The 24,975-nt window shown below is 42.5% G+C and overlaps 1 protein-coding gene across 9 annotated transcripts in view; it reads right to left on the minus strand.

The window, feature by feature from the left end:
- The window catches only part of FARP2 (FERM, ARH/RhoGEF and pleckstrin domain protein 2), a 75,161-nt gene that overhangs the window by 48,905 nt on the left and 1,281 nt on the right, over nt 1-24,975 (minus strand). For all 9 annotated transcript variants that reach the window (XM_048314857.1, XM_048314856.1, XM_048314858.1 and 6 more), the window contains exons 2-5: nt 21,078-21,301; nt 6,266-6,370; nt 4,809-4,851; nt 1,117-1,195 (exon numbers count right to left, since the gene is read on the minus strand). In XM_048314857.1, the coding sequence (XP_048170814.1) occupies nt 1,117-1,195; nt 4,809-4,851; nt 6,266-6,370; nt 21,078-21,281 (431 nt within the window). In that variant the 5' untranslated portion in view covers nt 21,282-21,301. The remainder of the gene's footprint in view (nt 1-1,116; nt 1,196-4,808; nt 4,852-6,265; nt 6,371-21,077; nt 21,302-24,975) is intronic.

The raw sequence follows: 24,975 nt of genomic DNA on the forward strand, positions 1-24,975 counted from the left end.
TTTCTTCAGTACTTTACTCACAATAAAGAATACATTATCATTAACAGCATCATTAACTATCCAGCTGCTTTAAGTGCAGACCATAAATACTCAATAAATAGGCAAAATACAGTTCCTGCTCTAAAAAGCTGTATTCCTAGTGAATTTCCTATATGAAACAGCAGTTAATATAAGAAAACTTGGTGCAAAGGAAATATTTAGGTAGTATTTCTCCTTACAAGAGACAATCACAACAGTTATGCTGGTTTTGTTCTTAAATACATCTGAAGGATAATAAGGAACCTCTCTAAGAGGAATTCCAATTAAAAGTAGTGAAACTGTGAAAAGCACCAAATGAGCTCTTTAAATAACAACATCTGGGTAATGTCCTTGTTAGAGGCACAGACTTCAAACCAGATCCCCAGGTGATAGCAGGTGGATAGGGCTGCTTAATTGACCATAGATCAATTAGCAATCAGCAAAAATGACCCATGATAAGCAGGGTGAAAAATGTGAACAGTGAAGTGTGCTTGCAAGTGTGAGATTTGGAAGTTTAAATCACTTATTAAAATATGTACTGATTATTTTGTGTTTACTCTACAGGCATTGTTTATAAACGTTATTGTTTTCTGTTACTCTGACTCCCTTGACACCATGATGCTGGAAAGCCTAACCCTAAGCAGAGACTGTGCTGTTCTTTGGTTTGAAAAAGTATTTCTTCTGGTAACATTTGTTTGACTTTGTTCCCTGATTTGGGGGTTTCAGTAAGTGCAATTTTGGCAAGTTTCGGTCCTTTTCAATGTGCCTCATTTCATCCCAATCCATTCGGTTGGAGTCACTCCATTCCCAAATTTTCTTTTTTTTTTTCCGTTGTATTTCATTTTATCATATCTCCCATCCAGAGTGATTGTTACACTTTCTTCTCTGTTTTCAAGGACTGTGCTGTTTTCTGTTTTGAAAAGTATTTTTCCTGATAACATTCATCTGCCAACACCTGTCTGCTGGAACTGTAACATTCACTGTAAGTGCTCTTTCACTCATCTTCCATCTCAGCTTTGCTTGGAAGCAGCTGTGCTGCCCTCCTACTCTATTAATTCAGTATGTAATACAAGTCCAATGGTTCTAAAAATACTTTACCTGGTATATTCCTCTTGCAACTGACCCGGATCTGGAGGGAAAAACTTTACAGCCAGACGAAGCATTGTAGTCTTTGGTCCTAGAAGAAAAGTTGGTAATTTCACAAAAAAACCTGGTGTTCTTCATGAACACATGCATATTCTGTTTGCCAACAGGCATAAAAATAACACAAAGAAAGTCTAGGCAGATTTCAAATCCCAGCTAACCACAGCAGGCTCTGGTGTAGATTGTCCATGTCAAGGGAGATAGAGCAGCTGATTTCCAGAGGAACTTGGATACCACAGACAAGGTGAGTCTGCAGGCTGAATGCTGGAGAAAGAGTTTCATGCAACACGAAGTCTGTAATACCCCAAAGCAACTACTTGGCTGCATAAAAGACCATCACAGGTGACCCAGGGAAAGGGTCCCAGAAGGGGAGCAGGAGGGAGACACATCCCACAGGCTCCCAACACCCACTTCCACCATCAGGACTGATGCCAGCACACCCAGCTGGCTTGCCATGGAGATAAAAGGGTGTTTGCAGCCTGCTCCCAGCACGTCTGGTAATACCCATGTCCTCCCGTTTTCAACACCGTTCTTGTACATCTCAACAACAAGAAGAAAACTAATTTAATTGTCAAAATTAAAGAGAACCCTTGCTCACTCTTGGGAACAGTCCGTAATGCTCTGAATTAACAGTTCCAGCATCACAACTCAGCCTGCAGAACCACAATCCCTGTTCCACCTGGATTTCTGAAGGAATTACTACAGGGCCTGACCGTCTCTCACCATGCCAGGACTGGGCACCACTGTTTTCCCATTGTTTTCCCTGCCTTAAAGCAAATGAGGCCAAGTATTCCACAGGCAGGCAAAGCACTGGCCAGCCTTTGCTTACAGGAGCCTGCTGAGCATCCACCTGATGTCCAAAGTACCCTCTGGACCAGAGCCAGGCACAGTCCCCCAGGACTCCCCATGCCACTGCTAATTCAAAGTAAACTTAGCCAAATTAAAAATAAATCAAACTTGTTGGAGCACAAGCAGCCTGCTTTAATTTATTTTAAGCACCAAGCTCTCTTAAAGCCTGTCAAAGTCCAAAGTTTAACCCCATCAGCCCCAAAGTGCACTGATTTCTTCTGTCTGGAATACCTGATTCCCACAGGCCAAACGTTCCTTCCCTCACCCTCTTGGTTGCTAATGAGAGAATAACAAACTTTGCTTTTTGACAAGTAGCTGGGAGAACTCACAGACTATCACAGCTATGACAAGAGCAGCTCCCAGCCTCCAATTCCAGAATTACCAAAGCTTTGGTGAATGAAAAAAAAACTAAAATCCACATCCTAATTACAGTGTAGTGTCTAGAAATAAAGGAAGGCTGGAAATAACACCCTATAATGACACAGAAAGCTCACATTTGGCAAAGATTAAGGATTCCACAGTTCTAGAGATACACCAAGTGAAGAAAATAAACAGTTTTAATGATTCCAGTTAAAAGACCAAAATTTTACATCAAATTTCTGAAAATATTCGGAGCCTCTGGAAGACCTTCACAAGGTTAAGAACAGTCCTGCACATTACTGATGCCAGTCAAGTAGAAGTATTAATGTGGGAGCAGTTTTGGAAGTGTTTCAAGCATCACTTACATCAAATGCTAACAAATATAAAAAACTGAAAACATAATACTGCAGATTTGCTCTTGTCACACAACCCTCCTCTTTTTGTTTAGTCAATCTTGCCTCTTCTCTATGAATGAGTTGCACTCAAAGAAGTGCAACAAGGAAAAGAAACATTTACCCAGTCTTAACCAAGATGCAGAATTCATTTTAAGAAGCCAAGTCTGAGCAAAAGCAAGAAACAAAAAGGATGTGAGGAAAAATTACCCAGGCAGGAATGGTGAATATAACACTATGTAAAGGGGCAACACCTCAGAGAAGGTATCCAAATGTCAACCTGATACTGTGTGCCTGTTAGGAGGCTGGAAATTTGGATCCTAACTCCTTCCCATCTGGAGTGCTTCAGTAGTAAAACTGATTGCATTCATCTGAATTTAATAAAAAAACCCCCAAACCTTATCACACAAGAGAAAGTTCAGTGTATGTCATGATAGGTCATTAGCCAAAACTAACTGGGAGAAGAACTTTTGTTTTTAGAGAGGATGTCAAAGACTGAGAAGTGCTTATCTGCAGGTACACAGCCATCACCAGCAACATCAACCAACAGGTCTGAGCAAGATCACCACCCTAAAGCCAGTAACATCTATGTTCCCCTGCTGTCAGACTAAAAGTTAAATGGTTAACTTCAAAATCATCACACTCTGCAGAAAAAGCCCCCAACCAAACAAAGCCCCCAACCTACAGAAAATAGGACATTTCAAGCAATTTAAAATTGATTTCAGAATGTGAACATCTGCCAGACAACTGACTGGTATCTCTTACAGACTAATTTTTTTTTAAAAATTAAATAAATCTTTCTGTTTCACTGGCAACACAACATGGGTGGTAGACTGCAGAGCAGCCATAAATCTTAGTACATCCCCATGCTTTTAGACCATTTTAGAACAATATTTGTATCATCAGGGAACACTGTCTGTGGTCTAAGGTCAAGTTTCCACAATTTACATAGTATAGGAGAGGATACAGAAGGAGTAACCAAGCAGCACTGCAGACCTATGATCCACCAGGTCTTTTGACTAGGACATAAATCCTTCTAGCCAGGAGCATATAAAAAGATGGCACTCCCAACATCTTTTTGGCAGGAAAAATAGAGTGAAAATATTCTGTACTCTCCTAAGGGAGCCTTATTTTATAGATGATTTGGCTCTTCTGCTTAAAAAACAATGTTGACAAAAGTCAAAATCATGACCTTAAAGTTAAAAAATTAGCTAGAATTGATGATTTCATATTTTCTGGCAATCAATTTTAAACAGAAGGGTAAGTAAAAGCTACTTCCCAGTACTCATATTCAACATATTTCAACAGGATTTGGAAAGGAGTAGGAATCCACCACACCCTCCTGATCTTGTTCTTCCACAAAGCCTCTACAATCAAGAGCCACAAAACAAACAAATAGCTTAACTGTGTTGTACAGGGGAAAAACAAAAAGTTGGATCTAATCTTTCAACATCTGAAGAACCACCCAGCATCCTGCATTCTTCAACTATTTTTGGCCTTTAAAGTGCCTGTCACATTAACACTTTTTAGGTGGTATAAAGACAAGACAGCATCACTACTGCAGGATCCTCCAGGCCAGGCAGCACAAGCACACTTCACAGCCAAGGCAGAGGCTCTGGTATTGCAGGCACCACCCAGGTGGGAGATCCCCACCTCTGCTCTTCCAGCAAAGCTGCTCCTGAGCACGTGGAAAGAGCTGACATGGGAATCAGCCAAAATGTTCCTTTTTCTTCCCACAGTATGACAACACAACTTCCAAAAGCTAACACAGCAAGTGTTATATTTCACTTCAACGTCACACCAGCTGGCCCAACCTATCCAGATATTTATCAGAGAAAGAACCCTACCCTCAGGAAGTTTCCATTCCACCCACCACATACTACCTATTGAAATGTCAGGCTGGCATGCCCCAGCAGGAACCTCCATCACCCCTACCATGTGTAATTTGCAGGGAAGCATAACCAGTAAATCAAGTAGTAATTGTGAAAGCAACCCACATAAAGAAGACGCAAATTAAGGAAAACTTCCTTTTTTAAAACTACTTACTCCGTACTTGTTTAATAACAGGTTTCATAGGTTCCAGCCAAATCTGAAATTGAAGAGAAAAAAACCTACAAATTTACATTCTTATTAAATATAATATGAGAACATCAAAAGTAAATTCAAATTAAACAGTAATTTATGAGTAGCATTTCTTCCTCAATGCAGTAATTCCTTTGCTTTGCAAAAAGTGTACTTATCTATTTGAATTGACATTTCTCATGCATCAATAGAAAAGCCACTGATCTGTGCTTAAAGCTCATCTGGACAGAAGAGGAGCCAAGTCAGCAAAAGCAGAGCCCCACTACCAAGAGGACAGGAGTCATGCCAAAACCCACAGTCTGACAGGAGCCAGGCTGCAGAATTACAGAAAGTCTGTAGAACATGAAAAGGTCCAACATTTTTTTCCCTTCTGTGCTTTTTCTGTCACTTTTACCTACTTAAGGGTTTTTACTCAATATTAGCTTCCCCCCATTTTTTCCCTTCCGACAAGCACATTTTAAGACTATTGTTCTACTAAAAGGAACATCCATAAAGGTAATGCAAAATATTCTGAAAGCTCAACCTTTTATTTTCCCCACTCTTCCAAACAGAAAATTCCAAAGACAATTATGTTTGGTCCTTATTAGTTACTGCTCTGTTTAAAAGACAGCTGAGGATTTTAAGAACCTTGTTAGCTGCAGAAACAGTTTGGACACCATGCACAAGAAATGGAAACTAAATAAGCTTTACTGTGTTTCCTCAGCTCAAGAGCAGCATGGATTAGTGCCACTAGCATTCCCTATGTTCTCAGTCATATTTTCTGGATGTGAGTCCTAAAACTAAAAAAAGTAAGTAAAAATGTTAAAAAAACCAAACCAAAACAAACCAAAAAGAAAGTTTGGGGAACCTTTTCTAGTTTAGAAGCCACATTGTTCTCTTTGCAAGGTACAGGATAAGTGACTAGGAGGCTTAAAGGTGTCAGCATTGATCTAGATCAATGATTTAAAAAGGTTGCAGGCCTGTGTGCCTGCTGAGGTTTGTGTTGATTAGAAAGAGGTTTGTAATGGCTCTTCAGGAAAATTAATTGATGACTGAATTAACTGAGGATAAATACAAACACTACAAAAATTACACATCATAATTTGATTTTATGAGCACTCCACAGAGTACACTTTGAGTTCATGTTTCCCCTTTCAGAGGACAGGAGGATTTTATTTTTGTCCCTGCAAGTAGGAACATCAGCAGCTATTTAACTGCTTTATATAATTTCTGAAATGTAACAAGAAGCAGAATTTGATTCCTCCCTTCTGCTTTAATAGCTCTCGTCATTCTGGTGAGTGAAACAGATTTACAAGAATCCAAGAGATAATCCCACAGGAGACTACAGAAGACTTCAGCAGACTGAGAAATTTTTGTCACTCGAGGAACTGCATTCACCCAACCTTTTCATTATACCAAATTCATCAGGGAACTGTACGCACCCAATATGACTGGATATTCTGGAACTCAATTCCAAAGTAGTCTGATTCAATCAAATTCAGATGCTTGTAAACTTCTGTCAATAACGTCTGGCCGTAACACTTTGACTAAGGAAGCAATAAAAAAAAGTTACAGTGAGATTAATAAGAATAAACAAGAATGAGTTTACAGCAAATTCAAAAACAAACGGCATCTTTAGAAACTGGAGAAAAAAATACCACAAAGATTTTTCACATTATTCTTGCCACTGTAACACACAAACACCTAATATACAGACACGACTCCATATAAAAATCCTTCTCAGAACGAGAGGAACTGAAGTTGGAAGGGGCCACTGGAGGTCACCTACATGCAGTCTCCTGCTCACAGCAGGGTCAGCAGAGAGCTGAGGAGACCAGCTGCAGGCTATTTGCAGCTCCCTCAATAAACCCACACGTTTGTTTGTGTAGCTGAGTAGTGCGGTCTGCCTCAGCTGCAGCACATGGAAGCAGGAGCTGCCAAATCCCTGCTCCACACAGACCCCTCACTCCTTCCCACACCAGGAACCCCAGGGCCACACGCAGCCTTCGCACCAACCAGGCTGGAAATGCCTGTGGACAGCGGGAACCCAACCAAACCTCCTCTCACACCACGCTTGCTGGGGAATCCTTTCAATGAATCTCTCCCTCACCAACCGTTTCTGACAGTCAAGTTAGGGGCAAAGCCACAAACACCTACAGCAACACAGGAGCAAACAGGAAACTTCCACAGCACACCCAAACCAGCAACACTTGGGGCTGCTGGTTCAATCACCCAGCTTGCTCTCAGCATCTCTCCCCCTGTGACTGTAGCAGGCACCAGGAGAAAAACAGCATTTATGAACCCACACATCAGTCCACCTTCATCACCCAGGAAAGGATCCAAAAAGGCTGTCGCATCCCATTCCAGCAACACACAAAACCTAGCAGGGTTCAGCGGGAGGTTGCGTGGCCACCAAGCTACACCTTGGACCATGGAAGCAGTCCCCCAGCTGTGGTGACAGGGTGTGGCAGCATTCTGGTTGGCCGGGTTATCCAGCAGAACACTCTGGCAGCGTTGATGCCACCAGGGTTTTGTTCATTTGGAAAAGTCCAGTGATGGAAGACTCTATGACTTTGCCACCAAAGCAGGCACAGAGCTCTCTAATGACTCTATGCACTCAGAATAGTACCTCCTTTAAAACTATTAGGCATTATAATAAATTATCACAGAATCACAGGACAGTTTGGGTGGGAAGGGACCTTAAAGCCCATCCAGTCCACCCCCCTGCCATGGGCAGGGACACCTCCCACTATCCCTGGTTGCTCCAAACCCTGTCCAACCTGGCCTGGAACACTTCCAGGGATGGAGAAGCCACAGCTTCTCTGGGCAACCCGTGCCAGGGCCTCACCACCCTCATAGGGAACAATTTCTTCCCAACATTTAATCTAAATCTACCCTTCTTCATTTTAAAGCCAAATTAGTGTTAGAATTAGAATAATTTAATACAATGCAAATTAAAATACCTGAGAGGAAAAATGTGCTATTTTAGGCTTAAAAGGTAAAAAATAAGGTGAACATTGGGGAAATACTTTCACATCACTGAGGTGCATAAAAAATTCAAAAGTAATTGCCTCTTACAGGAAAAAGATATAAACTGCCAATGCTTTTAGAATTGTGCAAATGCCTCTGTAACACTTCAAAAAACCCCGAAATTTCATAGAAAGAAAGTCTGACAGCCATGCTGTGCTGCAAATCTGAAACAGCTTTGGTATCCGCAGTGGTGTGAGCGAAGCTGACTGAATCCAACACTCAGAGAAAAGCACAGAAGCAGGGCAGAGAACGACACAAGATGGGCTTGTCCCTCTCACTCAGGCTTTCACCAGCCACGCTACCTGTAAGAGCCACCACAGCTTCAGTCAGGTGAATTCATCTGGAGCAAACACAAGCCATTCAAAAAGCTCCTTGGTATCACACTGGCTCAGGCCACTAATGCTGAAACCCCCAAATAAAACTGCAAGTCAGGAGAAATGATCCAGTTCTCGGTGACTGCAAGGGGTACAGAGATGCCAGGCTGAGTGCTGACACGGTACATGAGCAGGAGTACTCATCTCTTTTTCTGAACAAGTTTGGTCACGTCTAAAAAGGCATTGTCTTGGTAAGAATAGAGCTAACTTTTTTAGCCAAAATCTGTGCTTGCAGAAGACTCCGTGGGTATGGGTTTTGGTTTTTAAATGGTGACAATGAAATAAGGAATGATACAGGTAATGGCAAGCCACATCTCCAGTAAATGACATTCTTTCTCTGCTGTCTCCTGCACATTTCCCAGGCAGGTTACAGACTCTGCCACAGGAGACACACAAGCCTGGAGAAATGCATTCTGGTAACTATGTTTTTTAATTCCAGTTGAAACAAATTTCTTGCGATGGACTTGCGCATAAATCTTCAAATAGTAACAGAAGAAAATATCCTCAAATATAGTAGGACCCTTTCTTTTTTTTAAGGTACATCCACACACATCTGTTATTGTACACCTCCTTCTCCCAGGCCCCTCAGATCCAAGAAGGGAACACTTTTCAGCCAGCAATATTTGTGGGGACGCAGCAGTACCCTGACCAACCTCATGTGCAGAAGATGAGACATGCCACTTGCCTTTTCATGGACAAACCTTATCCACAATCTACAAACCTTTAGAAGCCTCTGAACAGGAGGTGTCCTGTGACCCAGATCTCTGATTTCTCTCATTCATGAAACAAGAAGCGATTCTGGTTCCAACCACCTTCTGTTAGAACTGATACACTTGGATTAACTCGTGAAGGACACCTGCTAGCAATCAGACAAGTTTTACAGCCAAAATGTGTGCTGCACTGATCAAGGAATCAGTGTGCATGGCTAGTTCCATACACAGGCATTAAAATTATCCCAACTAGATTCTAATGCACAGATTTCTTCCATTTAAACTGAGTCACATCTCTTGGCTCCATCAAGTTCCGTGCCTGAAGACAATCTAGCTGCCTTCATCTCTCCCAAGAAAAGAGCCCATATGGCACAGATCCCTGGCACTTCTCTCCTTCCACTGTCAAGAGAAACTTGTCTCCTTCAAGAGAAACTGGAGATGAAGAAATTAAGATGGTTGGAGCTGGAAGCACTTGGCAACTGATTAAATTATAAAGGTATTAACATCCAAATGTTAAAAGCGTAAAATAATTTTGCTTGGGCTACCAACTGTAATTTTGGGTGTCATTTACACTGACAAGCTAAGAAAAAGCCCAGTTCAAGCTCGGTATCCTTTTGCATCCTTCAAAGGATAAATGTCACATTTTGAAAGAACAGCATTAATTTTATTTTAAAATAAAAATGGGGTTCAAAAGCTTGAGACAGAACACAGTCTTTTATTATTACACCTCAAATTATTTGGGAAAACTCCTCTTAGAACTATTTAGTTCCTCAAGTTATTACATTTATAACCATCCTTTCCAAAGAGCTGAACATTTTGAAGTAGACAGAAACGAAAGTGATGTAGTGGGCAGCTCCATGTTATTGTTTAATTTGCATAAAAGCAGCACAAAGCAAAATACTTTAAGTAATTCCTTAATTACTGTAACTTTGACATCAGGGCAAGTAGCTGCATGAATGCATTTCATAAAGGTCCTGCTTTCAATACAAATTCACAACATGGCATACTTTCCATTCCAAACTTCTCAATTACTCTTTATTTTCTGCCAAGACAATGACTAGTGATATTACTGAATTATTTCACATAAAAAGGAAGAACAAGAAAACAGGGTAAAAAAACTAAATAGGCAGGTAACAACAGCTTTCCTCAGTGACCCAGCTCCAACTGTACTGTAGATAATTTTAACAAGTCATCATCAGAAGACTGTTCAACAGAACAGATTTATTTCAAATTGATTTCTGTAGTGAGGTCAAGCTTGAAAAGTTCCCTCAGAGCTGTGCAAACGCCAGCAGGGTACCCTGACAGGCAGTAACAGCACAGAGAGAGCCCTGTGTGGCAAGAGAAACTACACCTTCAGACAGGGCCTTCTCAGTGCCAAGACAGCATCAAACAGGAATAAGCATTCCCAGCTGAAGTTTCTTGCCTCATGGAGGTATCTGTATTTTTCACTTTATCAGAAAAATAAACATATTTAATGTTAGGAATGCTTAGGACAGAGGAGTAAAATATAAATACTTTTTTTAAAGTTGTAACAACAGTTACTTTTATAGAACCATGTAATCACAGAATGGTTTGGGTGGGAAGGGACCTTAAGGCTCATCCTATTCCAGCTCCCTGCCAGGGGGCAGGGACACCTTCCACTATCCCAGGTTGCCCCAAGTCCTGTCTAACTTGGCCTTGGACACTTCCAGGGATGGAGCAACCACAGCTTCTCTGGGCACCCTGTGCCAGGGCCTCACCACCCTCATAGGGAAGAGTTTCTTCCCAATATCCCATCTAACCCTGCCCTTGGCAGGGGGATGCCATTCCCCCTTGTCCTGTCCCTCCAGACCCTGGTCCAAAGTCGTCCTCCAGCTCTCCTGGAGCCCTTTTAGACCCTGGAAGGGGCTCTGAGGTCTCCCTGGAGCTTTCTCTTCTCCAGGCTGGACACCCCCAGCCCTCCCAGCCTGGCTCCAGACCAGAGGGGCTTCAGCTCTTGGAGCATCTCTGTGGCCTCCTCCAGACTCACTTCAGCAGATCCATGTCTTCCTGGTGGGGTCTCACCAGAGCAGAGCAGAGGGGAGAATCGAGCCAAGTGTTGTTTGCTATTTTCTCAAAAGTCACTACCTACATGGCAGATTCCCCCTCTGCCCTAACATCTGAGCTTAGGAAGAGAGAAAAACAAACTCATAGCCTAGGATTTTCAGTAGACCATAGCTCCATATTATCAAAATCAATTCTTCCTCTCTTAACTCCCAAACTTGTCTTCCAGAACATCTTAACTTCCTGCTTCCATATATTTTAATTTAAAAACCAAAAACCCCAGTATTTTCATAAGGAGTATTCTCATCTTCCAAAACTGGCAAGCTGCCCTTGCTCCAACTTTCCAAAAGAGAAATCCACTTTTGGCAGCAGATAAAATGGAAGGGAAAATCAGTCCAAAAGTCAAGAGTTTGGAAAAAAACAGAGTTATAAAACTGAGGTATAGAATGGAAACTCTTGTGCAGCCAGAGCCAGGGGAGCCACTGGACCCACGCACCAGCAAACACCTTGGATTTTTGTGTCACAGAAATCTGCAACTGTCAGGAGACCAAATCCTCTAGTTAATAGTGGATGTGCATGAGAGGCAGAAGTTTAGATTTGACATCGTCACTGACAAGCAGGAAACACAGAGCCAACGTGGAACACCCTGTGAATGGCCAAAGCAAACTAAACTGATTTAAATAAAAGTCCCTTCAACAGACACAGATTTTGATTGGTTTTTCTTCTCTGGGGCACTTTAGAGAGCTTCCTAATGAAAAAGTGATTTTTCATTTTTTGGCAAATTAAAAAAAATAGACGATTTGCAACTAAACATAGACTTGTTGTTTCCTTTCTTAATCAGAAATATGCAAACATTTTGGTGAGTTTATAGCTCTGTTTATCTCCAGCCCTTCCGTAATCTGTTAGATCTCTGTCCAAATGAAGCGTGAGACAGAAAAAACACCCTCAAAACTCCCTGTTAATAACCATCATTAATGCCACATATAAACAAAAATGCATTTCTGAATACAGGGTGGACATTAGAATCCTTATTAGAAAGAAGGAAATAATCTAAGATGGCAAGGAATACCAGTCATTAAGTTTGTGCTTTCATGGCTGAAACAAGATGACCTTACAGCTCTGTATCTAGTATTCAATCTGCAGACTGGAAAAGCAAGAAACAACCGCCTTTCCTTTTCAGTACTTTATTAATTTCCTCAATTTCGAATGGAACTAGTAACTCCAATGAAAATACTCCCTGCTCCCCCACAAAAACAAGCACCAGGTAATAACTCTGTCAAACACTGTTTTCATGTGCTCAGCCAAATTGCTTAAATACTATTCTATTTTGATCATCTGAACATTTAACAGTAAGTGTCAATTCTTTCAATTTTTCTCTTAACTCTTTGTGAAGAAAATGGTATTTAAATACATTTATTTTTTCACTCTTCTACATTGACAGGTCCCAACTACAGGTTACTTCACTAAGAGACCACACCAAGAATAGTCTGCAGAGCATTTAGCAGCTTACAGAGCACAGGATGCCCAGCTGGAGACATGACTCTCATACAAGGTCCTGATGACCTGCAGTCCCATCCTGCCACTGAGTGAGGATGCCAATCCTCAATTCTTCCAGAATTAGGTGAAGACCTGTAGGAGCCGACCTAGCACACATGAGTTTTGTGGAACTTCATCCACCTTTCTGCCCTAGTTGCTGGTATGATTTTTTTTTTTCCCCAAAACTTTTTTTTCCACCCTAGAGAGCCAGTTCAGCTACTGGGTTTCCCTCTTGCAACAGCAGTCTTACAATGTGGCTTCATTATCACAAAACGAGACAGCGTGCACTTTCATCTTGAAAGTCCTTTATTAAAAGAAGTTATTATGTTACAGAAAGAAGAACTATTGTGTTACAGTATTTCCACACAGCACTGAAATACCATTTACTCAAATATGGAAGCTGCAAACCCAAATAAAAATCTCAGAGCTATTTTAAGTTCCATTATTACACGCCATATTGGGCATAATTTTTTGTTTAGGGGGGGGAAAAAAAAAATCATTCTAAGACTCTCTCCCCATGATTTTTTTTTTTGTCCTAAGATTTCAGTGGTTGGTTTTGATGTGGGTTTGTCAGGGTTTTTTTAAGCAGAATCCACAGCCAGACAAATTATTCTAGAAATGGAAGCCTCTGGCTCATTTAATTAAGGCGAGCTTTAAAATTATGATCATTTAAAGGATCATTTAAGGCAATGTCAAAGCACATCACTGCCAATTGAACCAGCTCTACCCAACAAACAAGCTTTTCCAGAGCAGCTAGACTTGCTGGATGCCTGAAAGTAGGAAAACAACAATTGGCTGACATGGGAAAGATTCCCAAAAGGGAGGGAATTATGTGAAGGAGATTGGAAAGTGTATACTTAGGTAGAGAGCACGTGGAGACAAAAAACGGTCCTAAGTTTTAGAAATGGTGCTGTGCTGAAACACCAAACTACTTGGAATAAAACACACTGTGGTCAGAGTAAAAGCAAGCAGCGACATGGCTGAGAGCACTCAGCCAACACACGGTGCCCTGGTGTACAAACAGCAACGTGGAGGAGCCACAAAGTGGGCACCAAGCAGAAATTCTCAGTTGTTTTCATTACCTGGAGAGGTAAATAGATACATGAACCCCCACACCTCTACTTCACACACTGCTGTAGACTACTTGGGGAAGAAGGAAGTTGCATAAATCAACACTGTGGGCCACATCCTTGGACAGTTTCACAGGTAACTGCTGGATGATTTGGCACCTGAGCTCCTGCTTGTTAATAATTAAGCATCCAGGTGACAACAGTGACACTATCACAGAGAAGAGCTGCTTTGGGGTGGCTGATCCCAAATTCAGGTTCATAACAAAAAGTCTAAGCACCTACTTTGTTCACACAAGCTAATAAAGAGAAGGAACTAGGAAGTCAGGAGACTGATGTCAATTTTCCCCCCTTGAACTTTGTTACAAGCCCCTACACACTTGCATGAACCCCTGAACCTTTCTATGCCCGTTCCCTCCGACAGGCCTGGCCACTCCACACACTCAGACTGTCAGTGCTCCTGGGACCTTGCACAGCCTCATTTCATAAGTGTGTATATGCATATAAATAAAACTATATTTTTAAGCCATTTTAAACATAGAAAATACTTTGTTTTCCTCTGTTCATAAAAAAACCCACCTCATTAAAATTGCAAGTCCTTCTCCATTAATTATGCTTTTGCCTCAAAACCATCGTCCATGCCCACATTCACCAGATTTGATTTGGGCTTTCACAGAATTCCAGAATGGTTTGGGTTGGAAGTGACTTTAAAGACCATCTCATTCCACCCCCTGCCATGGGCAAGGACACCTTCCACTACACCAGGGTGCTCCAGACCCCATCCAACCTGGCCTTGTCCAACACTTCAGGGATGGGGCAGCCACAGCTTCTCTGGGCACCCTGTGCCAGGGCCTCCCCATTCTCACAGGAAACAATTTCTTCCCACTATCTCATCTAACCCTGCCCTCTGGCAGTGGGAAGCCATTCCCCTTTGTCCTGTCTCTCCAGAACCTTGTCCAAAGTCCCTCTCCAGCTCTCTTGGAGCCCCTTCAGGTGCTCAAAGACTACAATATGGTCTCCCCAGAGATTTTCCTTCTCCAGGCTGCACAATCCCAATTCTCCCAGCCTTCTCTCCCAGGAGAGGTGTTACAGCACCCAGGTACTGTACTTCCCCTGCAAGGTGTTAGGCTACTCCAGGCTGACACCCTGCTTTGAGGAAATCTGCCCAAAGGAAATAGTTTAAAACATCAAGAGGACAGTTATGACAGACTCTTTACACAAAAGACAAATACAAATGTGGTATTTTTACAGAAAAGGCCAAAACTCCCTTTTGTTTTGTGCAAAACTGAAATTGTACCAGCTGTCCTAACATCACTCCCCACTGTACTTTGAGCAGAGGTTCGATAACATGGTGATGGGTTAATAAATACCTACAGGCCAGATTAGATAAGGCCAAGCTTTTCTAATTTCCCCCTCACCAGCAGAAGTCTTTCCTACACCACTGGCTTTGGGCTATCTGCCTGAGACGTGGGCTTGAGGGCACAGTGACATTTTTCCTTCATGACTTCAGTTGAAGACTCGTCAGACAGTTCTAACAGAGTCTCTACAAAGCTTTTCTTTTTTTTTTCCCCCCTCTTCTAATTCTTGTTTTTATTAATGAATGACTGCTCTGTCAGAGAGAGGGGCCTACCCCCCTGCTACATCCAACACTCCAGCTTTGAACAGTAAATCTCTCACACCAGGCATTGCCACCATAGCACAGCTTTTTAAATATTCAATGTATACGGTCTCTCTCTTACCCAAGCAGGCAACACTGCCTTTTCCAGATGTGAATTTGGTTGCAAGGAGAAAGGGCTGACACACAGGTGTGCTTTTGCAACCCTGTTTAGCTAAATGCACATCCCCAAGCCTGTGCTGCTCTGAACCCTGAGAGTACCATGCCACACCATCCTTGCTCAACTCCAAGCCCCTTTTTTCAGTAGGCACAAACCTAAAATTTCTCTGATCTGCCTCTCAGCACACTGAACTTCTGTAGCTGTCTTTAGCTACTCATGGGTTGATTCTTGCTTTGGTTTGGGGTTTCTTTTCCCTTTCAGGCTCCACATATATTCTACAGAATTACCCATCTGTGGGTCCAACCTTGAACGTCACACACACCCAAAAAAGGTTTTAAAAGGTTTCCAGCGGACTTCTTAGTTTTGGGTTTTTTGTGGAATACAGCATTTCCTGCAGCCATTTTGGCTGAATGGCACAAGACTGATTTCAGCTGACTTTCACTATCCTGCATCACTAGATTATGAAAACAAATGAACACCTGCCTAGCCATACAAACTGTTATGAATTCAATTCACTACATTAATATTTCAAGGACTGTGATAACACTTGATCACCATTTTGCTAAATGGTTTCTGTGTTTTAAGATGTGCACATAACCAAGTTTTTGTACAGGGATATTCAGACTGTTTTTTCTTTACTGCAGTATAAGTCAATTTTATTTACATATGATATGACACCTAATGTCAAGAGAACTGTAAAATAATAAATTTGGCTTATTATACAATTTAAGTTCACATTTTTCCTAAAAAAAACCACCCAAAACCAAAAAACTCAAATGAACAAAACACACACTCTAAATGTCTGTCAATAAAATGGCTGTGGTTTCACCTTTCTCCACCCAATACCACATTCTTACATAGCATCAAAAAAGTCAAGCTTCCAAACACAAAATAACAGGCCTAAAAAGTATATAGTGGAATCAAATGGTACACAAAATGCAAAGCTTTAGTTACCTTCTTTTCAAACCCTATAATAATTGCAAATTTAAAATAGTGAATTAGTAACTTTCTTTTCTGAGGTCAGATAAAAATAAGTCCTAAGGCAGCTTATTTGCCTTATTTAGGAGACTCAAACCGAAGCAATGACAAACATCTGGCTATGATTCTTTCTGGAATTTTGACTATTTCTTCCTGGCTAGGGAAGAAAAACACTGAGCTGACCAACAGCACCTCAATTCCTCCAGCACAGCACTTAATAGGATTCAGCAGCAGACTATCCCTTGACTCCTCACATATTTAAGCTGTTAATACTTTCACAGCACAGAGGGGAAAAGCCTTCATGAAAGGAAGGTCTAAGCAGGCGCAGGGAGAGCAGGGCAGAGGCAGGAGGGCAGCCAGAGCCCAGAGCCGGGACTGGGCTGCCTGTCCCACCAGCAGCGTGCCCAGGGCTCCTCATGGCACACAGCAAATGCTTTTCAGTGCCCACAGCTTTATCCCAGTTTTTAACTTACACGTATTTCTTACTTAAAATTGCTCAATAACAGCAGTTAAAAGTTGCATCATTTCTGCATCACCCCACAAAAGTTCTTGGGGGCACTAACACTACCAAAAAGCTGCTACTGAGAGCAGCGTTTTGCCTTGTGCATGAGTGGGAAACACTGTCTCCAAACCATGGGAAGCATACTGCAGCCAGATTGCTTCCTCTGCCATCCCATAAACCTCCTGCAGACCCAGCCCAGCTCCCGATTTCAGGGCCTCCAATGGCTGGTCGAAAACAATGGGCATCCACGGGAAAGTCACTATCGTGGCACCTTTTCAACCACAGATAACTGCAAACTGCGCAGAAACCAGAATAACCAGAGTTATTCTATCCCATTCTAAACTTAAGGATGAAGAGTAGCTTTGCACTTTGAAGAATGCAATTTATACATTTCAATAAGCCAAGGAAGTGCCCAGCAAAGACAGTATCACTATCAGAGTAACCACCAAGTACACATTTTCAGTTTAATATAGAATAAGCCACTTTGGTTTTGTATTAATGTAATAATTTTGCACAGTACATTAATGAACACCAAAGTAGACAGGAGCAGTGAGAGGACAATACTTAATAATAAAATAAGAAGGGGAATGAAGGTGTAATCTTATCTCACTAGCCTGTTCTCAAGAACAGCAGTGGAGTGGAGCATCTCCCTGCTAGGAGTCCACCAATGTCAGAGGGAGAGGGACACCTCAGACAGCACTGCAGGGATACATCATTACTTCATTACAGAAAAGAAAAATAAAAAAGAACAGACTTCTGCTCTCAAAACGAACCAACAAAGATTAGCACAAAAGAAAAAAATTCCAGTTTAAATTTTCCCTTAGAGTGGAGCAAGCAGGCAGACCCTATAATAAAATGTAGAAGTATTTTTCACTCCCAAATTTCATTTGACATCCAAGCAGAAGGAGAAGAGGAAGTACATGCCACTGAAGAAGCACCAAGTTCTCCCCAAACAATTTGGTAAACTTGAAGTGTAATAATATAAACTTCTTTTTCTGGGGCACTTCCTCATAGCATAGAGCATAACTCATGTAAAAGAATTTCCTAAATGACACGTACTTCCTACATAAGGAACAACACAGAGCCCAAATATTAAACATCATATTATGGCAGCAATTCCACTAAATGTCATTTTGGTGAATTCAACCCAGCCCAGACCCTTCTGCTTAAGAATCTGCCACATTTTTGTGCTGATCAAAAGCCTCCAAGTTTAATCTCCTCAGAAAATCTGGAAAGCTGGCAGAACTTCTGCTGTAAAACTCTGATTACTTTGAAGTGTGCCCACAGTCTGAACGAAACTGAATTTGCCAGTCATTCATCTCTCAGTCTGCAAAACCACCCTTTGGACAGACTTAGTTTGGAGAGAAGAGGTACCCCATGAAATGGCACATGCAAGATTTGAGCTGACTAAACAAGCTGGCTGTAAAAAGGGAAAACAAAACAACTCATGAAAATAATGAATATTGCAGCCTAGCTTTGAATGGATATGTTTCATTCTCTCTTCTGTTTTGGAAGGGAAAGGAGAAACCATAAATAGCCCATTTTCAGTTTTTTTAAACGCTAGAAAACACTGAGCATTTCTCTATCCCCTAACATTCAAATCAGATTCCCTGGAGAAGGGCTCTGCCCAACATACTTTAAGGAATAATTCCCTCTTAGTAATTAATGAAATTCCTACTTAGAAATCAAACCTTACAAAACAGATGGGGAAAATGGACAGAGGCAGGGACTTCAGACAAAAGGTGGTAGAATGTAGCTACATGGAACTTTTTGCAAACTGTTCCAGGTACACCAGTAACACAAAGAAAAGACTGTTCTTTCCCATTTTGTTTTCTCTCCATCCATTACATCACTCTGTCAGTCTCTTTTCTTGCTCTTTGGCAAGTTAAAAAGTCAAGTGGGCTACCAGTGAGGGCAACCACCAACTCCTTGCTTCTCTCCAGGCAGATGATGTTTTAAACACATCTTGGAGAAAAGAGGGGATGACAAAGTAAGGCTGCATGATTAAGTTGTTACTGTGGCAACTGCTACTGTTGGCTCACTTTAGGCAGTGAGGCAATAAACAGAGCTACTGCATCAGGTTCCCCATCACCCTGCACAGGGAAGGGTCTCTCCAAGAGCTGATCCTACACCCAGTCTGTCCTTTCACTAACACACCATTTTTCCCAGTAAAATGTCCTCTGCCATAGTTCTTACAGACAGGAGAGAAAATAATTTGAATAGGAGGAAAAAAAACCCCAAACCACCTTTTGCCATCACTTACATCTCCCTGAGCAGGCAGCGCCAAAACCCCATGGGAAAGGCCTGTGTCCCACTGCACTGGCAAACTATTGCTGACCTGAATCAAACAAAACCTCATGACATCACACCTTGTTGTGATGACAAAAATTGCAAAAGCAAAGAGAAGTGGGCAAGTGGCATGGCAATCTGAACCTCCACTCCTCTAGGACAGCTGCTTGGCCACCAGTTTCTCTAATTTCTTTTTGAGAAATTACTGTGCTAGCACACACCACCTATTCAGCAATGTCACTGCCTTTTCCTAATTCCTGCCCTCAATCCCAAGTGAAAAATTCCCACTTTCCATGACAAACAGCAGTCAGCAGCTCCTCCTATCCCATCAGCTCACCAAAGAAATCAAGCAGAGGGTCACAGTTTAATACCTCATGCCTGTTTGCTATCATTTGCTACCTTATTTAGCCAAAGCTGAAAGGCAATGGAGGCAGCGTTAGCTGGACTGTAATGCCACAGCTGCTGACTCTGGACCTTTTTGTGCTCAGTGCTCTGAAGCTGACCCGAGGCTGACCCCTTCTCCTCACCACTCACGGAGTCAGGCATGATGTTTCTAAGTTTTTCAGTTCCAACTGATCTCATAAAGAAGAGCAGCACAATATTAATTATGGCCTCAGCAGGCTAGTGCCCAAATTCGGGTGTTTCTGTGAGTGCCATAATCAGAGAGAGCTTTCCAGGTAAAAAAAACCTAAGATAGCTCCTAATTATGGGAAACACATACAACACAACTAGCTGAAAGCCCCATAAACCTGGCCTTGCACTGACTTTCAAAATTACAGAGCTGAGGGTGCTGCTTGGGTTTTTTTTTTCTTTTTTGAATCAAAACACAAAAGCACCATCTACATGAACTTGGAAAAATAAATAAAATTATCCTTCAAAAGAACCAAAGTCAGCGGATTTTCTAAAAAAATATTCTAACGTAATTTAAAGGGGAAAAAGAGGCTTTTGTGTTCTACGTGGTACATGAGGGATGGGTGGGTTTGCAGTACCAGACACTGTGTGCTCAAGTGGAAGGACACAGGCACAGCCTCACTCTTAAAAAAACAAAAAAGCAAACAGTTTTCATGTCTGAGAGTTGAACAGCTGGACAGAATCTGTAGAAGACATCCCCAAATCCCCTGTTTCTTCAGAGTTCCACAGACATCTTTTTCACTTTATTTGAAAAACCCTTTTTGAGTCTATGTAACAAACTAAGGTTCCAAGTGCTAATTATAAATTACACATTTATAGATTACACAATTATAAAACTGATTACAGTTTGATACTAATGTAGAATATCTGATAGCTGAGTATGTTCACTAGAACACAGTTGTTTTCTACAACACATTTAAGGCAAACTAGAATTAAACTCTGAGGTTAGTGCTGAAAATGTAACAAGAATTGGAAAAAAAAAAGTTTAAAAGCAAAATCTCCCCTAATTTGTCATGGCTTCTATGTCTTATGGCAGATTTCCCCAAGCATACTTTTAAATAAACATTTTCAGAAACACTGAACTGGTTTTGGTGCATCCCTCCTAAAGTGTGCTGGCAAGCAAAGACTTTCAAATAGGAGCAAGTTTACTTAGAGAGGATACAAACCATTAAAATAATTAATATAAATCAGTAACTAAGGCAAAGCTCTTCTGCTCTCCCAGCTGCCAAATTGACAAAGCTGCATGTGGCTCAGGAAGCAAGAACAGTTTGGCAGGAGATGTTTGGTATTGCCCCAAAGCAAACAACAAATAGACTCTCCTTACAGTATGTGCTTGTATTTAAAGTCTGTTAAAAACACAAAACATCTGTTATACTCAAAAGATTTTTAAAAAAAAGCCATGCAACTGCTATCACTACTTCTCAGCAGGTAAAATCCCAACAGGAATCTTCATTCAGATATTGCCTCAAAATGTCCCAGCTCTCTACAGAGGCCCATCCTTATGAGCTTTGAATTATCAGAGGCTCAGTGTACATGACATCAGGTTTAAATATCTCTTACCTCAATGTCAAGTACTTCCACTGTGTTGTCCAACATCCTTATTTTGACGGGGAGGTCGCGCTCGTGCGCTTTGGCAGGCGATGATGCCATGGCAGTCAAGAGGTTCTGTCCTGGCTCCAAGGTACTCACTCCTGAGGTCTTCTGGGCACCCAAACGAGAGCCTGGTGTCTGCAGAATTCTGTATGTTCCTTCTATCTCTCCCATCTTCCAACAGCGAGCAGAGTCTACAGAAACATGGAAGAAAACAGAGGGTTACAACCTGAAAGATTTTCCACTTACATTCTGTATGAAAATATTACCCACTGAAGCACTGTCACAAAATCCTTATTCAACACTCTTTATCCCACTAGCAAAATCAGTAATAAGGTTAATGAAACTCTGGACAGGGCTTAGAGAAACCTGGTCTAGTGGAAGGTGTCCCTGCCTGTGGGAGAGGTTGGAACAAGATGAGCTTTAGTGTCCCTTCCAACCCAAATCATTATATAATGACTAAAATCCAACAGCTGGGAAGAAAAAGCAGGAAGAAAAACTAACCATTCTGAAGCATGGTTAAGAAATGGGACAGTCCAACCTGTGCCTTCTGCCCTCCCAACATGAACACCTTAAGTTTCTGGTGAGTTTTTCTGCTGATGAGCCCCCTACCACCAGCAGCATGAGCACTGGGGACAGTGAAGGGTAAGGCAGAACTGTGCCTCTCACCTGTACCCAACCATCCCATTGACTGCTCACTGAGATAACAGGAACTGTTAACTTCCTGCATCCCCAAAACCACGGCTCAGGCAAAACCTTTCATCAAGGTAACAGTTCCTCACCTCACTGGCACACTCGTGCTACACCCATATTAAATCAGTGGGCAAAAAGAGACACACAGTAGTTCAAGTAGGCCGACTCCTACAGAGCAAGTCTTGCTGTCACGGCTTGTCACGGTGGCAGCTGTGCAGAGCAAATGTTTAATTCAACATGGGGAAAAAGGGCTGTGTGGCTCTCTCCCCAGCTCTCCCATGCTGCCAGAGCAGTGCTGATATTTGCACGGGGAACCACGGTGGGGTCTGTACGAAGGTGAGGCCTGTGTGCTCAGAATGCAGCACAGCCTCTGTGTCCCATGCCCACCGCTGGCCCCATTTGGCAGCAAGGTGCAAGGAACCCAGCAGGAACACGCAGGGAGGTTCCTTGGGCCTTTTGGGCGAATTACCCAAACACCACACTGAGTGCCAACAATCCAGAGTATGTGGGTACTGCGGTGGGACAGCCTTCACATGGCTTCACATCCAAAGGAGTGAGAGGCTGTTGTTTTGTAATAAATGTGTTTTGTCAGAAAAGAAGAGAGGCAGCCCAAGAAAACACTCCTTTGTCTCTCTGTGCTCAGAGTAGGTAGGCAACCTGCTCCAAGGATTTGAATGAAGCCAGACCTACATGTCTACCAACAAATTAGTTGGGGGCGGTTTACGTTTCAATTCTCACACACATCGAGACTGGTCAAATGTCTTCCTAGCCTGCAGCCCAGTGCATTTTAACATTTTGGGGGTTTTGTTTTTAATACTTGCAGACCCCTGTAGAGATAAACTTATCCCAGGAGGGCAAACAGATGCCTCCCCACCTAATCACACCCACCACAAGGCTTGTGTGGCCTCTGAGCCCCTGCAGAGCCCTGCCTGAGCAGCACAGCTGAGACCACCCAGAGACACCACCAGCCTTCCAGGTGATGACATGCAACAAGAAAGTGTGACAATCACAGAATCAATACAACTGGGAAAAGTCTCTGGCATCATCACATCCAACCATCAACATAGCACTGCCAACACCACCACTAAACCACGTCCCCCAAGTGCCCCACCCACACATGTGTGAACACTTCCAGGGATGGGGACTCCACCACTGCCCGAGGAAGCTTGTTCCAATACCTGACAAATCTTTCAGTGAAGAAATTTCCCCTGATATCGAATCTAAACCTCCCCTGGAAGGCCATTTCCTCTTGTCCTGCCTGCCCCATGTTCCCTGGGAGCAGAGCCCAGCGCAGCCTCTCTGCTGCATCCTCCTGTCAGGGTGTTACAGAGAGTGAGAAAGTCCCACCTGAGCCTCCTGTTCTCCAGGCTGAGCCCCACCAGGCTGTGCCTCATCTGTCTGACCTCTTCTCCAGACCCTTCCCCAGCTCCACTGCCCTTCTCTGGACATGCACCAGGGACCCAAAACTGAACCCTGCATGAAGGATGAGCTTAAGCTTTAAAGTGGGCATACATTGCCCAGTTGCCCAACCTCCCAGCTTTCGGTGACAAATAATCAGAAAGTTTCTTTCTTGTGGTGTTTTGTGCATATTCTTTGGCTGAACTTCTTGGTTTGTGTGACCACACAGCCAAGGAGAAAAACTTTTAGGTCATAAATTTTAAAACCATCCTAACAACAAAAGTCAGCAGAAAGAGATGCCCAGGTTACACCTCTAACTGCTCATCTGAAGAGAAACCAGAGCTTGATGTCATCTGAATCCTCTTGATACTGTGTCCCTTATCATGTAATTGCATAGTAAGATTTTTGCTATTGGCATTCAGGAGCCTATGAGCAACTGGAGCTGCCCAGGATCGGTCATCCTCCTCACAAGGCTATTTATGAGCCACCCGCTCTTAAAATTAGCGCTCCAGGAGCACTCATTCCCTTCTGCATAAACAGCTCCTGGAAGAGACACACACTGCAGTTACTCAAAAGGAAAAAAATGCAAGCGGCAATAGCCGAGGCAGCACAAGGAACAGCCCTGCAGCAGAGACCTCAGCAGCCTCCCCTCCAGCTGGAGCCAGCTGCTTCCCAAAGGCAAGGCAGGCAGGCCACCCAAGGCCGGGCTAATGAGGAGCTCCTGGGCACTCTCTAGCTTTGGTCACCAGCCAGGAGAGACCAAAGTCATATCAAACAGAAACTGCAGATGTCAAAGTCCTTCCCCACAGGTGGTAACAGGAAAAGCGAACTCAATGGGGCTTGACCTCGTGTCCTACTGATTACATGTTCCTAAAAATATTTATACCGGCCAATATTCAGATTTTAAAGGCCAAACAAGAACTAGGCAGAACACATGATGTGCAGAAGCAAGCATGATCCCCAGAAGAGCAGTGGCCTGCTGTGCCAGCTGGGAGCATCTCTCCCATGCCACATCCTGTTCCAAGGCACCCTACTAATGCCATCACAACTATTAACAATCCCCAAATAGCCTGGCCTGCTCCCACTGTCTTCAACACCCAACGTGTGAGGAGTGCTAACCAAGCCAAGCACTATTTCCAGTTTCACCACCAGAGTTACACACCATGTTTTATGCACTCTGACTACATATGACATTTCTGGACAAAAACCATAGTGTCATGGTTCAGGAAACACTTCAGTTCAAGGGGCTGACTACATGAGAGGAGGAGGAAAATGAACTAGTGAAGCCTGAGACAGGCTGCAAGCTCCAAGAACACAGAATTTCTACAGGCAGAGCAGAGCGTCCCACAGCACCGAGAGCCTCCTGCCACAGGTGAGCCACAACAAGGTCTCAACAATGCAAAACTGAAATGCAGTATTTCCACAACAGTAAAAAAATCTTCCTTGCATTGCCTCTCCCTGAACTTGTTTGCACCTAGTGTTTATCCTGATAATTTCCTACAAACTAGGACCAGGCACCAAAGCTAAATCTGCTCCCTGAAGCACAGTGACTGAATGAGTGTTGCTCTCAGCCCTAAGTGAAGGAGCAAATAAAACAAAATTTACAAAATTTAGGTAGCCGTATATAATCTTTTTTTTTAACTTTTTGTACTTTTTGAAATAGCTTTTAAGTCACAATGAGTTTCATCTTCTACTTGGATGGAATAAACTTTTTTTTCAGAAGCAAGACAACGTTTTCAGCTACCAGCAAATCTGGAAAGGCAGCTTATACCTGAGG

This window comes from Corvus hawaiiensis, chromosome 10 (assembly GCF_020740725.1).
Source record: "Corvus hawaiiensis isolate bCorHaw1 chromosome 10, bCorHaw1.pri.cur, whole genome shotgun sequence".
Taxonomy (NCBI): Eukaryota; Metazoa; Chordata; class Aves; order Passeriformes; family Corvidae; genus Corvus; species Corvus hawaiiensis.